This window comes from Zea mays, chromosome 7 (assembly GCF_902167145.1).
Source record: "Zea mays cultivar B73 chromosome 7, Zm-B73-REFERENCE-NAM-5.0, whole genome shotgun sequence".
Lineage (NCBI taxonomy): Eukaryota > Viridiplantae > Streptophyta > Magnoliopsida > Poales > Poaceae > Zea > Zea mays.
The window spans coordinates 159,184,665-159,201,448 of record NC_050102.1 but is presented as its reverse complement, the minus strand read 5'-3'; the positions used below and the strand labels follow the sequence as shown (position 1 = coordinate 159,201,448).

At 45.7% G+C, this 16,784-nt stretch overlaps 2 protein-coding genes across 2 annotated transcripts; one reads left to right on the top strand and one right to left on the bottom strand.

Moving 5' to 3' along the window:
* Positions 1-2,059: 2,059 nt before the first annotated feature.
* On the top strand, positions 2,060-3,519 carry LOC100284685 (PHI-1). The gene has a single exon (NM_001157580.2). The coding sequence runs from the start codon at positions 2,118-2,120 to the stop codon at positions 3,135-3,137; it is 1,020 nt and encodes a 339-aa protein (NP_001151052.1). The 5' UTR covers positions 2,060-2,117; the 3' UTR covers positions 3,138-3,519.
* A 1,280-nt stretch (positions 3,520-4,799) lies between these two features.
* LOC103633191 (Ubiquitin-60S ribosomal protein L40-like) lies at positions 4,800-7,454 on the bottom strand. The gene is made up of 4 exons (XM_008654876.4): positions 7,148-7,454; positions 6,254-6,467; positions 5,653-5,719; positions 4,800-5,132 (listed from the first exon to the last, which is right to left on the bottom strand). The coding sequence occupies exons 1-4, from the start codon at positions 7,248-7,250 to the stop codon at positions 5,091-5,093; spliced, it is 426 nt and encodes a 141-aa protein (XP_008653098.1). The 5' UTR covers positions 7,251-7,454; the 3' UTR covers positions 4,800-5,090.
* Between the last annotated feature and the right edge of the window lie 9,330 nt (positions 7,455-16,784).

The following is a 16,784-nucleotide window of genomic DNA, read 5'->3' as shown; positions in this document are numbered from 1 at the left end:
TTCGAGTTGGATGGAAGCGTACGCTGTATTTAGGGTTCTCCAAGTTACATGCAAATTTAGAGTTAGCTTTCCAGTACACCACTGCAGCATATTTTTACTCTATACGATTATTTTATAGCTTTAGAGTTGCCTTCTGAAATGCGACTGCGGACAGCCTGAACCCATTGGTTTGCTCTGTCCTTGTGCAGGAACACAACAGCTGGCTCCGCTGCATCCCAAGGCTGAGCTCAGCCACTTGCTTCGTCTTCGCTTCGATCGTCGAGTTGGTGCCGTCGAGCCTGCTCCGGTACACTATACTCCGGGCCTGTTTAGATCATGGGGTTAAACCAAAGTGACTAAAAATAACTGATTAAAATTTAGTTACTCCTATTTAGAACAAGCGATTAAAGTAGCCATTAAATCATAAATGTTGCAGCTAGCACTGTGATTGATGGAAGGTGGAACAGGCAATTATGGGCTTGTTTGGTTAGTTTTTTCTAACCAGCTTTTCTGATAATCTGGTTAATCTGAGTATCATTAGAGCTACGTGCGAAGGAAGATAAAAATATTCATAGGGCTCATAATTACTGTTACTTTTTATTGGGATATCGTTTACTATATAATATATTTTAAGTATGATGTTGAATTTTCATTTTTTTCATAAATTTTTTAATAAGATAAGCCGGTCAAATCTGACAAAAAAATCAAACGAATTATAAATTAGGACAGAGAGAGCACATTAGTTTCTTACCATTCAGATTTTTTTATTGTTAACTATCTAGAGCTTCGTTGCAACTAAATGCATTGTAAATACAACGTTAAACTATCTCTAATATATCATCTATATTATTTTCTATCTAATCTTATATTTAAACTTCACTATATAAATAATATCAAATGATCTTCTATATAACTTAGAAGGGAGACGGGATGGAGTAGTAATCAGTGGCGTGTGCGATGGCGCACCCTGTCCATGCCATGATGCCATTACTGTCTCCTCTGAGATGTGATTGAAAAAAAAAACAGCTTGCAGCACTAGTAGTTAATTAAATATTGTTTTCCCTTTCTCGAGAATGCTAAAAACTCGAAATCGCTTTGGCATCACGCTTTCACTTGCGGAAGCAAATTCATTGACTGTAGCGTGCACGGGTGTAGATGCAGTGATGAGAGAGACAGAGAGTGAAAGAATAGTACACTCCGGCAGTAGAGGTGTATGGAATGATGCAAAAATGTTTTTCAACTGCAGGCCTCATGTGTCTCTCCGTGTCTCTCTCTACGTCTAGTTATCCCCTGCTCTGGGATTGTGCTCCCTGAAGAACTCTGGGTTTGGCCAGACGCGCGCGACGACAGCAATGAATATCTCCTCGCCGCCGCGGCCACGATGGCCCACGCGTCAGCCGCATTGGTTCTACAACGAGTTAGTGCAGCCTTGAGCTGCGCGCAACCGTTGACATCGTCCGTGACAAACATCAAGAAGGTCGGTCCTGGTCCTGGTCCTCCTACCACAGCTAGTCGCACTGGTTCAGATTGGTTCCTCTCACTTGGTTTAATCTCTTGTATTATAGTACTAGAGAAACAAGATAAGGTAAGCTATGTTTAAACCATGAGTTGGGGGGTCACCGTAGAATTTTTACGGATCAAAGCATGCTAGTGAGAGTCCGAGTCTTGTCAATTTGGTCTCACTTTTAAGAGTTTGGGGAAAAAAATATTTGTCACTGTAATTTTGTTCAATAAATTATTTGTTATCATAAATAAATATTCTAATCTTTTCTATACCAATTAGAGGAACCTCTTACCTTTATATGTCATTGATCGTTAGTAGCATATATGTATAAATGTTTCTTACCTTTCAATTTGGTCTCACTTTCTATGTAAAAATGTTTCTTAGAACTAGACAACTGTGTTAAAGATGTGCCGGACAGTATTTTTTACTTATTCTCTACAAATTTATATGGATTGTAGGTGCTCTATATATTACTTGTACCCGAAACTCGTTGTTTTTCTATTCTTAGGTAAAAGGCGTCATGGTCGTTCAGTCTGAAAAGGCAACAAAAACCCAGCTGGCCAGTTCGGTCACTTCACTAGTTCAGCACTTCAGCCTTCACTCCACTCCACCACAGTCCACGCAGCCCACCGAAATGGGGAAGCTGCTCCCTCGCCACCCTTCCCCCCTCCTCCTCCTCGCCGCGGCGATCTGCATCTCCAGCAGCAGCCTCGCGGCCGTCCGGGGCGCGCCGGTGTACCGCGCGGACTACCTGGTGGACGGGAACCAGCTGGTGGACATGCAGTACCACATGGGCCCCGTCGTGTCCGGGACGCCGACCAACCTCTACCTCATCTGGTACGGGCGGTGGGAGGCCGCGGCGCAGGCCGTGCTCCGGGACTTCCTCGCCTCGCTCTCGGCCCCGGCCCCGTTCCCGGCCGTCTCCGACTGGTGGGCGCGCACGCCGCGGATGTACGCGGACCAGACGGGCGCCAACGTGACGGGCGCCTTCGCCGTCGCCGGGGAGCACTCCGACGCCGGGTACTCCCACGGCGCGTCGCTCCGGCGCATCGACGTGCAGTCCGTGATCCGGTCGGCGGTGTACGCGTACCCGGACCCGCTGCCGCTGGACCCCTACAGCGGGGCGTACCTGGTGCTGACGTCCCCCGACGTGCAGGTGGACGAGTTCTGCCGCGCCGTCTGCGGCTTCCACTACTTCACCTTCGCGTCCGTGGTCGGGGTCACGGTGCCCTACGCCTGGGTCGGGAACAGCGCCACGCAGTGCCCGGGCAAGTGCGCGTACCCGTTCGCCGCCGCCGCCGAGTACGGCGCCGGGGGAGCCCAGCCCCAGGCGGTGCTGCGGCCGCCCAACGGCGACGCTGGGGTGGACGGGATGGTGATCGTGCTGGGGCACGAGCTGGCGGAGATGTCCACGAACCCGCTGGTGAACGCGTGGTACGCCGGGGACACGCCCACGGCGCCGACCGAGATCGCGGACCTGTGCCTGGGCGTGTACGGTGATGGCGGCGGCGCGGGCGGCCTGGTCGGGAACGTGTCCCGCGCGCCCGATGGCAGCGCCTACAACGTCAACGGCGTCAACGGCCGGCGGTTCCTCGTGCAGTGGCTCTGGAACCCCGTCCGCGGCGCCTGCTACGGCCCCAACTCCAGCAACTGACCCGAGTCGTCGCTAGGGGCGAGGGCGGTTGGAGGACGCCTCATGCCATTCTGCTGGATTGAATGGCATTGCAGAAATCCATGGCGGTTTCAATGGATGGAGACAGCGTTCGTCCACTTCCCTGTCCGTTCAGGAATGGTCCACAGGAGACGGGACGAGGATCAGATGATGAAGCCGACCCAGTAATTTGAAGCTGCACTGCATGAGACACATCGTGTGGATCCTGCCTGATCTATCTGCAGTTCGGTAGGAAACAACGAGAAAATGCCATTTTGTTGTTCGTTTTTTTTACCTTGATTTCCGGGACTCGAATTTTGTTTCAGCTCCCGAGCCAGCATCTCTTGCTTGCTGAAACAAAGTGGTCGCCTGATCGATTGCTTTCCCCTTTTTGACTCTGCATGCTTTAGTCACGTGATCATGGTAACTCTGAAGCTTGGTCTCCTCCTCCGTCTCTTTTCTATCCTGACAACTTGTTCGCCCTTTTTACTCTTGTATGTATGTATGCAGTTACAGTAGACATCGAATTAGGACGTACGTGGAGTTTTAGGAGGTGTCGCGATGGTTCCATCCCGCTCTAGTGTGTAGAGATATAGTTTATAATATCAATTTAAATAGTTTTAAAAATATTTTTATCTAAATAATAAATAAAATGATTTATTTAAATATTTTCTAAAGTCTTACCGTTCTAGCTCCACAATTTTCTGAAGCACCTAAAAACATAATCCACCAACTCTACTAAATTTTTTAGAACTGTTTCAAACAGACCCTTAGTTAGAGTGTGCTAGTATGTTGGTTTAGGTATTGTTTGGAAGCAACCCAATTTTTAGGAACCTGGTTTTTATCTTTTAGGACTAGTTTGAGAACTCTCTTTTTTAAGGAATTTTTATTTTTTCTTATAGAAAAATGAACTAATTTAATTTTCTTTGCGAAAATGAAAAACCCTTAGAAAAATGTTGTTCCCAAACTAGTCCTTTTCTAGTAAAAATTAGCCTCTTGGTTTTAAAAACTGGCAATCTAATTTCTATATAAAATAATATGTTTGGAACCATCTTAATTTCTATAAACCAGTTTCTTAAAAATCAGATGCTTCTAAACATGCCCTTAAACTTTATCTATCGCTATTCTATGATCAACAGCGAGGGCTAAAATGGTATGATCAACTTCATCCATCGCCATGCTGAGTTCGTCACTAACGATTGAATGCTCCAGATCAAACATCTTCAGACAAGAAACAACAGAAACCATATACAAACGCTACCCCACCTCCCTCCAAACTGAGTAATTGTAGTATCCAGGAAGAATAACGAAAGTTTCAGCATCAAGGCAAAAGAACTTCTCTCACCCGCTCAGTTAACACTGCAATTTGATACCGCAGTACTGATCAAGGATTCACTGTTAAACGAAACCTATGCATGAAACAGGGCCAGTATAGACTCTAGAACTATCACAACTCGATGGCCACGTCACATGTTTCAAATGCACACCTACCGTCCTACCCAAACAGTCAGGATCCAAGACTCAAATGCCACCGGAAAGTCTATCTCCAGTTACTATGATACTACTTCAGTGTTGTCAAAAATCACTAGTAAATGTTGCGATTTCATCAGTAACAAGTGATTATTCCTGATCATGCATCTAGAATTCACACAAGGGACAAGCATATTTGATAAAATGCAATTATCCAGCTACTTCTCATCCTTCTCTTCTTCAAAACCGAATAAAGCATTCAGGAAGAGTGACAAGGATTTCAACATCCAGCCAAAAGAACTTCCACTAGCATTTCTTAGGCATGGCACTGCACGTGCTGAACACGGCATGGAGTATTTGAAAGATAGTATTTAAGGTTCAACACACAGATAGAAACTTAAACTAGGACAACTAATGTTTAGGTAGGGTGATTCAACTGATGCATGACGCTTTCGGATGGCACTCCAGAATGTCGCTTTGCAAAGTTCACATGCTAAACTTGGAGATGAGCTTCTTCTTTGACCTCAGCTGAAAAAGTATGATCAAAGAATGAACAAAAAATTCACTACACTGTATGGTTCGACAAATTGTTCTAAAACAGGACATGGTTCAACATAGTAGATATAGACTGACTAAGAAACTAGAACACACATTACATGAAAATAAATGGGCTTGGATAGTAAAATTCATTAACATCTAAAACTACAAGGCTACTGATATAACTTGAACACAGTGATGCCATTTTATATCCGCTCTCGCACCAGAAAGATTTGATGACTGAGGCATTAGCATGCATGGACGATGCAACAAAACCAAGAACATGAACAAGAGCAACGCTAAGAAGACTAAACCTAAGAAAATCAATAATGTCGGCCTACTTATAGAACACTTGGATGGCAGGGCCGGGAAAACAAGGCTTAGAGCCTGTTTGGACAGGCGCCTAAGCGCGCCACATCTGTGGCGGCCGATTTGGGCGCCACACCCGCGGCAGCCGGAGTGTGACGCGGTGTGGCGCCCGAGCCAGCCCACCAAACAGGCTCTTAGTTACCTCGTTGCTGTGGCCGCACTTCTTCTTGCGGCAGTTTTTGGACCTGGGAGGAAGGCGCGCATAGCACCTGCAAAGACATCACAGGCACAGTTTTAAGCTAAAGAAGGAGAGGCACACGCACACATCCCCCAAGTTCTAATAAAAAAGTAGCCATAATAACATATTAACACAAGTGTAAACAGCACAAAACCTATTGAAACGAAGAAACATGTATAAATTGTAATAGAACAGTGAATAGAGGCAACTGTGCATATCTTAAGATTCATCACTAGATTTGAAAATAATCAAGCCATGGTTGCATAATGAGGTCAACTATCTAACTGAAACAAACAATCCAGAATCAAATGGGATGTGTTGAGCTCCATTTTGCACGTATCATATCAGATATGTCATTTCGTCAATCTCATTACATGTACTTCATTTGCATGCAGTGAACACAGAGGACCGGACCGGACCATGCATATACATGCAAACAGAGAGCAACCTCTAGGGTTCAGTTACCTCGATCTTAAACAAGACAACACACCACACATTCTGTACCGATTATACCATTTACAGAAATCAGTAGAGTTAGCACTTAGCAGAATCAAGGCCTACGTACTTGCGGCAGATCATCTTGTCCTCATTATGCTTGCGGGCAAGGTTGATGAGGTCCCACGGGACGCTCATGAGGGGGTAGCCACCCCTGCCGCCGCCGCGGAGCCGGAGCACCAGGTGCAGCGTGGAGTCCTTCTGGATGCTGTAGTCGGCCAGGGTGCGGTCGTCCTCTAGCTGCTTCCCGGCGAAAATGAGCCGCTGCTGGTCCGGCGGGATGCCTGCAAATAAATTGGTTAAACAACTATTTTCATGGCCGGTTAATACGCTACATAGATTAATCCGAGCTGGGAGATAGGAATCCCATCAGTTCAAATGAGTTATGGAGTTGCCAAGAATCCGACCATGCCACCCCCGAGTCCCCGACTACTAACCCCAAGAAGCACAAAGATTAGTGAAGTAATAAAACAAGTACGAAACCAAGCTCTGTGCTTGACCGGATCAAAAAGAAAGTCTTGGTTTTGGAACCAGATGGGACGTCGAAGTACTCAGTTTTAACCCAAAACCATCAGGATCGAACATGGCAATATCGATGACGCGATCAACCATCATCAATAAACCCAGAACATGTAAAGTTCCAACGCGTGCAAGGGCAAGTAATAAACACATGAAAAATGAACAAATTTTCAAGCAGTAAGTGGGGGAGGTTGCAGTTGCAACCCGCGTAGTCAGTTAGTCACACTCACACAAACAGAACACCAGAGAGAGAGAGAGAGACAGATCAACCCAACCAAACGCTGACATGCACATCGATGTTCAAGTAACTGCCTACAGAGACCATAGAAAGGAGCAAGCTTTCGACTTTGAAGCAGCAGATAGGAGACGCTGAAAAGGATCAAGCTTTCGACTTCGGAACAGCGGATAGGAGAGGAACAGGGTGGCTGCTGCTAGTTAGTACTACCTTCCTTGTCCTGTATCTTCGCCTTGTCGTTGGCGACGGTGTCGCTACTCTCGACCTCCAGCGTGATGGTCTTCCCCGTCAGCGTCTTCACGAAGATCTGCATCTCCGGCGGTGGGTTGCTCGGTCGCTTCCTCCGGCCCTCCCTCCCCTACGGCCGGGGGCGGAGGTTGTGTTGAAGGGGTGGCGGCGGTAGTGGAGTGGAGCGGTGAACTGGTGATGGCCAGGGACGGACGTTGTCTCCTTTTGTAGGGAGGGGAGGAGGATGGTGAGAGGGTAAAACGTGGCCGCTACTCTGCTAGCTTTTTGTAGGGAGGGGAGGAGGATGGTGAGAGGGTAAAACGTGGCCGCTACTCCGCTAGCGGGTTCCTGTGCAGCCGGTTCTTATCGATAGTTACCCAGTTACCCTCGAGTCCTCGACCGTATTAACTATTAATCACTACCGGAGAGCTTTGCTTGTGCTAAATTTACGGCACTAGCCAATGAGTCTTCTTGTTGAATGCTACATAGTACATAGGCAAAGAAAAATACTTCACAAATATAGTTTAGCATTAGATAAAGAAAAACACTCGATAATGATGTGGTTTATCTAGTGTCAGGCAAAAGAAAACTCGGCAAATCACCTTAAGCAAATAATGTCATCCACCCGCTGTTAATTTTGTCGAGTGTCCTACCTTCCTAGTGCCAGATCCCAACACAAGTCATTCGCATAACTAAAAAATGAACGAAAAAATATTCATGTTGAAAGAGATATATAAAACAAGGCTCATTTACTGACCAAGCCTCCACTGAGCAAATCTACGAGGCGGGGCGAACGACCAAGACCCTGCCCAGCAAGTATACGAGGCAGAGCGAACGACCAAGTCCCCGCCGAGCAAGTCTGCGAGGCGGGATGACCGACCAAGTCCCCATCAACCAAGTCTGTGAGGCGGGGCGACCGACCATGTCCCCGTCAACCAAGTCCCTCATAAATACGAAAATAATCTGGTTAAAAATGGAATACGGTACCGGATTAAACATGATTTTTCCATTCGTTTTCATTACTAATGACAGGTGACTCACTGCTATTTTTGTTGGCATCTTTTCTTTTTTGAGCTTTTGTCATATCATAACCTAATATGGTGTGGTGGGTCAACACTATCTGATGATGTAGAGTTATAATCGTTGTTTAAGTTAAAACAAGATCTTTTGCTCCTATCGTTGGAGTCACTAACATCGTATCGCGCACACCACTTGGGTTGATGGTATATAGAGTGCCACATGTGCTCCTGCTTGAAGTCGATTTCGGTAGACTTCTCTTTTTGTACACTTGGAGTAGTATAACATCATTTGCTCCGCTCAGTCGGACCACATACAAGTGGATATATATGCCATTGAAGAGGACCTTGTGGTTGCCTGTCGACCACCGATACTTCAACTATTTGGCCTTAGAAGATTGATCCCTTCTTACCATTATCCTCAATGAGGTCTAAATGGTGCATTAGCCACATATAGGCTTATAAATTTATGAACTCAAAAAACTATTATCGACCTAAAAATTATGTCAATTAATAAAATATGTACTTATCCATCTTTCATCTTCCATCTGTTGAGATTGAATAGCTCAGAGTAAGTGGATTGGTTTGAAGCTACATCACTATGGTTGCTTTGGGGCTCTATCCTACCTGCATACGGATGAAATGGATAACGATAATCATACGGAGAGGAGGAGCATCAAATGGGGGAGCGAACTAAGGAGGAGCACCAATGAAGCAACATTTGGAGAAGAAGCACCATACAATCCATAAGGTCGTGTCCAGTAATTCACCATATGGCCACCCAAAACATTGTTTTGCACTATAGACAATATTGTTCATGAAAGGGAATTAGGCTTACACCTTCTTCCTAATTGATTTTGGTGGTTGAATTGCCCAACACAAATAATTGGACTAACTAGTTTGCTCTAGTCTATAAGTTCTACAGGTGCCAAAGGTTCACATGAAGTCAATAAAAACACCAAGAAAGGGTTCAAACGAAGAGAGCAAAAGACAACCCAAAGGCACCCTGGTTTGGCGCACCGGACTGTCCGGTGTGCCACCGGACAGTGTCCGGTGCACCACCGGACAGTGTCCAGTGCACCAGGGCACTTGAAGCTGAACTCGCTACCTTCGGGAATTTCAGAGGGCGCTCCGCTATAATTCACCGGACTGTCCGGTGAGTCACCGGACAGTGTTCGGTGCACACCGGACTGTCCGGTGTGCCAGCGGAGCAACGACTACTTCGCGCGCAATGGTCGTCTGCAACCGCATTCAATGCGCTACAGTGCGCGCCAGAGTCAGAGCTCGCGCAGTTGGCGCACCGGACCGTCTACAGGACTTGTCCGGTGCACCACCGGACAGCCTAGAGGCCCCACAAATCAGAGCTCCAACGGTCAAACCCCAACGGTCTGCTGACGTGGCTGGCGCACCGGACAGTGTCCGGTGCGCCATGCGACAGCACACTTCCAACGGCCATTTTTGGTGGTTGGGGCTATAAATACCCCAACCACCCCATATTCAATGGTATCCAAGTTTTCTACACTTCTACACCTTACAAGAGCTATAGCATTCAATACGAGACACACCAACGAGATCAAATCCTCTCCCAACTCCACACAAAGCTTTAGTGATTGGAGAGAGAGAGAGATTTGTTGTGTTCATTTGAGCTCTTGCGCTTGGATTGCTTCTTTTCTTTCTCATTCTTCTTGTGATCATACTCAATTGTAATCGAGGCAAGAGACACCAATTATGTGGTGGTCCTTGCGGGAACTTTGTGTTCCGATTGATTGAGAAGAGAAGCTCACTCGGTCTAAGTGACCGTTTGAGAGAGGGAAAGGGTTGAAAGAGACCCGGTCTTAGTGACCACCTCAACGGGGAGTAGGTTTGCAAGAACCGAACCTCGGTAAAATAAATCATCGTGTCTCGCTCTTTATTTGCTCACGATTTGTTTTGCGCCCTCTCTCTCGGACTCATTTATATTTCTAACGCTAACCCAGCTCGTAGTTGTGCTTAAGTTTATAAATTTCAGATTCGCCCTATTCACCCCCCCTCTAGGCGACTTTTAATTGGTATCAGAGCCAGATGCTTCATTAGAGCCTAACCGCTCGAAGTGATGTCGGGAGCATCGGCCAAGAGGGAAACCGGAACCGGCGAGAAGCCCGCTACAAGCCTTGGGAAGGCTCCATCCGGGGAGTCCACCAACAAAATGAAGGGATCCCCTTCACACAACAAGTCAGGTCAGAGCGGTGACAAGAAGAAGAAGATGAGGAAGGTGGTCTACTACGAGACTGACTTTTCGTCGCCATCCACCTCTGGCTCTGACACGCCGTCCGTAACTTCTAAGTGTCATGAGCGCAAGAAGTTTAGTAAGATTCCCCTTCGTTACCCTCGCATTTCCAAATGTACTCCTTTACTTTCCGTCCCTTTAGGCAAACCACCTATGTTTGATGGTGAAGATTATAATATGTGGAGTGATAAAATGAGGCATCACCTAACCTCACTCCACACAAGCATTTGGGATGTTGTTGAAATTGGAGTACAGGTACCATCTCCGGGGGATGAAGACTATGATTCGGACGAGGTCGCCCAAATCCGACACTTCAACTCCCAAGCCACCACTATACTCCTCGTCTCTCTAAGTCGAGAGGAGTATAACAAGGTGCAAGGGTTAAAAAGCGCCAAGGATATTTGGGACGTACTCAAGACCGCGCATAAAGGAGATGAGGTGACCAAAATCACCAGCGGGAGACGATCGAGGGGGAGCTCGGTCGGTTCCAACTCAACCAAGGCGAGGACCCTCAAGCCATGTACAACCGCTTGAAGACCTTGGCGAACCAAGTGCGCAACCTCGGGAGCACCAAATGGGATGACCATGAAATGGTCAAGGTTATTCTAAGATCCCTTGTTTTTCTTAATCCTACGCAAGTTCAATTAATTCGAGGTAATCCTAGATATACACTAACGTCTCCCGAGGAAGTAATAGGGAATTTTGTGAGCTTTGAGTTGATGATCAAAGGCTCAAAAAAATCATCGAGCTAGATGGTCCTTCCGCGCCCGAAGCACAATCGGTCGCATTCAAGGCGACGGAGAAGAAGAAGGAGAAGTCTACATCAAGTAGACAACCCATCGACGCCTCTAAGCTCGACAATGAGAAAATGACGCTCATCATCAAGAGCTTCCGCCAAATCCTCAAGCAAAGGAGGGGGAAAGATTACAAGGCCCACTCCAAGAAAGTTTGCTACAAATGTGGTAAGCCCGGTCATTTTATTGCAAAATGTCCACTATCTAGTGACAGTGACAGGGGTGACGACAAGAAGGGAAAGAGGAGAGAAAAGAAGAGGTACCACAAGAAGAAGGGCGACGATGCCCATGTGTGCCGCGAATGGGACTCCGACGAGAACTCCTCTGACTCCTCCTCCGACGAGGACGCCGCCAACATCGCCGTCACAAGGGCCTCCTCTTCCCCAACGTCGACCACAAGTGCCTCATGGCAAAGGACGGCAAAAAGAAGAAGGTGAAATCAAAATCCTCCACTAAATATGCATCCTCTAGTGATGAAGATAATGCTAGTGATGAGGAGGATAATTTGCGTACCCTTTTTGCCAACCTAAACATGCAACAAAAGGAAAAACTAAATGAATTAATTAGTGCTATTCATGAGAAGGATGATCTCTTGGACTCTCAAGAGGACTTCCTAATTAAGGAAAATAAGAAGCATGTTAAGGTTAAGAATGCCTATGCTCTAGAAGTAGAAAAATGTGAAAAATTATCTGGTGAGCTAAGCACATGCCATGATATTATTACCAACCTTAGAAATGAGAATGCTAGTTTAATTGCTAAGGTTGATTTAAATGTTTGTGATGCTTCAATTCCCAATCTTAGAGATGATAATGTTAAATTACTTGCTAAGATTGAAGAATTAAATGTTTCTCTTGCTATCCTTAAGATTGAAAACGAAAAATTAATCGCTAAGGCTAAAGAATTAGATGTTTGCAATGCTTCCATTTCCGATCTTAGAGATAACAATGATATTTTGCGTGCTAAGATTGTTGAACTTAATTCTTGCAAACCCTCTACATCTACCATTGAGCATGTTACTATTTGTACTAGATGTAGAGATATTAACATTGATGCTATTCATGACCATATGGCTTTAATTAAACAACAAAATGATCATATAGCAAAATTAGATGCTAAAATTGCTGAGCATGAATTAGAAAATGAAAATTTTAAATTTGCTAGAAGCATGCTCTATAGTGGGAGACGCCCTGGCATCAAGGATGGCATTGGCTTCCAGAAGGGGGACAATGTCAAACTTAATGCCCCTCCTAAAAGATTGTCTAATTTTGTTAAGGGCAAGGCTCTCATGCCTCAGGATAACGAGGGTTCCATTTTGTACCCTGTCGGTTATCCCGAGAGCAAAATTAGAAGAATTCATTCTAGGAAGTCTCACTCTAGCCCTAATCATGCTTTTATGTATAAGGGTGAGACATCTAGCTCTAGGCAATCAACCCGTGCAAAATTGCCTAAGAAGAAAACTCCTACTGCATCAAATGATCATAACATTTCATTTAAAACTTTTGATGCATCTTATGTGCTAACCAACAAATCAGGCAAGGTAGTTGCCAAGTATGTTGGGGACAAACACAAGGGCACCAAGACTTGTGTTTGGGTACCCAAAGTTCTTGTATCTAATGTCAAAGGACCCAAAACCGTTTGGGTACCTAAAATCAAGAACTAAACTTGTTTTGTAGGTTTATGCATCCGGGGGCTCAAGTTGGATCATCGATAGCGGGTGCACAAACCATATGACAGGGGGGAATAAGATGTTCTCCTCCTACGAAAAAAACCAAGATCCCCAATGAGCTATCACATTCAGGGATGGAAATCAAGGTTTGGTCAAAGGATTGGGTAAAATAGCTATATCACCTGACCATTCCATTTTCAATGTTTTTCTTGTAGATTCTTTAGATTATAATTTGCTTTCCGTTTCTCAATTATGCAAAATGGGCTACAACTGTCTTTTTACGGATATAGGTGTCACTGTCTTTAGAAGAAGTGATGATTCAATAGCATTTAAGGGAGTGTTAGAGGGTCAACTATACTTAGTAGATTTTGATAGAGCTGAACTCAACACTTGTTTAATTGCTAAGACTAACATGGGCTGGCTCTGGCATCGCCGACTAGCACATGTTGGGATGAAGAATCTTCACAAACTTCTAAAGGGAGAACACATTTTGGGACTAACAGATGTTCATTTTGAGAAAGACAGGATTTGTAGCGCATGTCAGGCAGGGAAGCAATTGGTGTTCATCATCCACACAAGAACATCATGACGACTGACAGGCCACTCGAGCTCCTACACATGGACCTATTTGGCCCGATTGCTTACATAAGCATCGGCGGGAGTAAGTACTGTCTAGTTATTGTGGATAATTATTCTCGCTTCACTTGGATGTTCTTTTTGCAGGAAAAATCTCATACCCAAGAGACCTTAAAAGGATTCTTGAGACGGGCTCAAAATGAGTTCGACTTAAGGATCAAAAAGATTAGAAGCGACAACGGGACGGAGTCCAAGAACTCTCAAATTGAAGGCTTCCTTGAGGAGGAGGGCATCAAGCATGAGTTCTCTTCTCCCTACACGCCACAACAAAATGGTGTAGTGGAGAGGAAGAATCGAACTCTATTGGACATGGCAAGAACCATGCTTGATGAGTACAAGACTTCGGATTGGTTTTGGGCCGAGGCGGTCAACACCGCCTGCTACGCCATCAACCGGTTGTATCTACACCGAATCCTCAAGAAGACATCATACGAACTTCTAACCGGTAAAAAGCCCAATGTTTCATATTTTAAAGTCTTTGGTAGCAAATGCTTTATTCTTGTTAAAAGAGGTAGAAAGTCCAAATTTGCTCCTAAGGCTGTAGAAGGCTTTTTACTAGGATATGATTCAAACACAAGGGCATATAGAGTCTTTAACAAGTCCTCTGGACAAGTTGAAGTTTCTTGTGACATTGTGTTTGATGAGACTAACGGCTCTCAAGTAGAGCATGTTGATCTTATGAGATAGGTGATGAAGAGGCTCCATGCGTCGCATTAAGGAACATGTACATTGGGGATGTGTGTCCTAAGGAATCCGAAGAGCCACCAAATGCACAAGATCAACCATCTTCCTCCACACAGGCATCTCCACCAACTCAAGATGAGGATAAGGCTCAAAATGATGAAGGAGAAGATCAAGAAGTTGAGCCACCTCAAGAGGAGAGCAATGATCAAGGGGGAGATGCCCATGATCAAGATGAGGAAGATGAACAAGTTCCAAGACCGCCACACCCAAGAGTCCACCAAGCAATCCAACGAGATCACCCCATCGACACCATCCTCGGCGACATTCATAAGGGGGTAACCACTAGATCTCGTGTTGCACATTTTTGTGAGCATTACTCTTTTGTATCCTCTATTGAGCCACACAGGGTAGAGGAAGCACTACAAGATTCGGATTGGGTGGTGGCGATGCAAGAGGAGCTCAACAACTTCACTAGGAATGAGGTATGGCATTTAGTTTCATGTCCTAACCAAAATGTTGTAGGAACCAAGTGGGTCTTCTGCAACAAGCAAGATGAGCATGGTGTGGTTGTGAATCATCTAGGCCCCTTTGGTGATGTTTTGGTAATTAATGACAACTGCTTGTGGACTAACGATTCTTGGAGAAATAAGAATGCAGGGTTGGACCACATAGAACAGGAAATGTTGGAGAATCATAAGCATTGGTTGTGGATCAAATGAAGGCAAAGGTATAATATAGGTTTCGTTTTTGCCGGTCTTGAGGAGTTTAGAGAAGATACCTGACCGGATTAGTAGGCTAGATAGCCGTACTATTAAGAGGGGTCAATGACTTTGATCTGTGTAAAACTTAGTGCCTCATAGAGCATCAAGTAGTTGCATTTGCATGAGGACTAACAACGCTTCAAATTTCTTGAGTTAAAAGTTCTTTCTAAAGCGAGTTTGAAAAATTGCAAACTCTTGGATGCGCGGACCGTCCGGGCCTTGAGGGCGGACCGTCCGCGATCCACCAGAGGGGTCCGAAGTCTGACCACTTTGGAAGCCACATTGTTCCATTGCACTGCGGACCGTCCGGGCCTTAGGGCCGGACCGTCCGCAGTCCTAACCAGAGAAGGCTGGTTTCGGGCCAGTCCCTGAATTATAGCGCAGACCGTCCGGCTGTGTTCGGCGGACAGTCCGCAAGTGTCAAACATGTTTTGGACAGGGACTGTGATTTTGTAGATTTGTACTACGGACTGTCCAGGGGACTAGTCCGGACAGTACTGTCTCAGGTCTCGGACCGTCCGGCCTTATAGGCGGACGGTCCGCCCGTGTTAATTGTTCTTGGTCCGAGGTCCGGGTGCCTCAAGTTGCTAGGTCGCGGACGGTCCGGCCTTGGAGGGCGGACTGTCCGGAGCCACCTTTTCTGACAGCTCTGACAGTTTTCAAACGGGAATTATAGCCATTATATGTACGGCGGACCGTCCGGCCCTAGGGCGCGGACCGTCCACGTGTGCGCAGAACTGGTGCTTTTTGCACATAACGGTTGGAATTTGATGGGGGCTATAAATAGAAGGGTAGCTCGTGTGAGAGAGCTCTCTTGGCCATTCCTTGCACACATTGAGCTCATTTGTGATCCTCCAACTCACTCTCTCACACTCTTTGCCTGAGATTGCATTCTAGTGAGAGATTGAGGGTTCCTAGTGCATTTGCATCATTCGGTGATTCTTGAGGCACTAGGTAGTACACCGAGCAAGCGTCATTGACTTATTACTCTTGGAGGTTGCCGCATCCTAGACGGCTCGGGTGATTGTCTCCGTCGAGCTCTCCAAGAAGATTGTGGAGAAGCCGCGGTGTTGATTGTGAGGGGTTCGCGCCTACCTCACCGGAGCGGCAAAGGTGACATTAGTGGAATCGAGGTATTGAGTGATTTCTTGTCCACTTGGCTCAAAGATCAAGCCGTGTCTTGATAGAGGAGCAAGTGAGAGCTTGAAGTCCACCTCAACGTGGATTAGGGGTGATCGGCAAATCACCGATACCACGGGATAAATTTCGGTGTCTCTACCTTCTTGCATTACTTATTGCCTTGCAAGTGATTAGTGTTTTGCATATTGTTCCTCAAGTATTCAATCACCGTAGTTGATTCTCATACATTGTTTACTTGTTGTCACTAGAGAATTTATTCCTCTTGCTATATTGATTAAATTTACCTAGTGTTTTTTATTTTAGTCAAAACCGCCTATTCACCCCCCTCTAGTCGGTGTCCTAGATCCTACAAGTGGTATCAGAGCCGAGGACTCCATTGTTTGTGGATCTAGTCATCCCGGAGTGGGACAAAATGGCTAGTAACAACAATGTGCACATTGGGAAGCCACCGCATTTTGATGGGAATAATTATGACTTATTGGAAAATAAGAATGCCAATGCATCTTAGAGCAATGGGTGGAAAAATTTGGCCAATTGTCAGGGATAGATTTGTTGTGTTGAAATAAGATGAACCATCCGTTAGTGATAATGAGAATATCCTCACAAATGATCAAGCCATGAATGTCTTTTATGATGCTCTTGATATAAATGAGTTC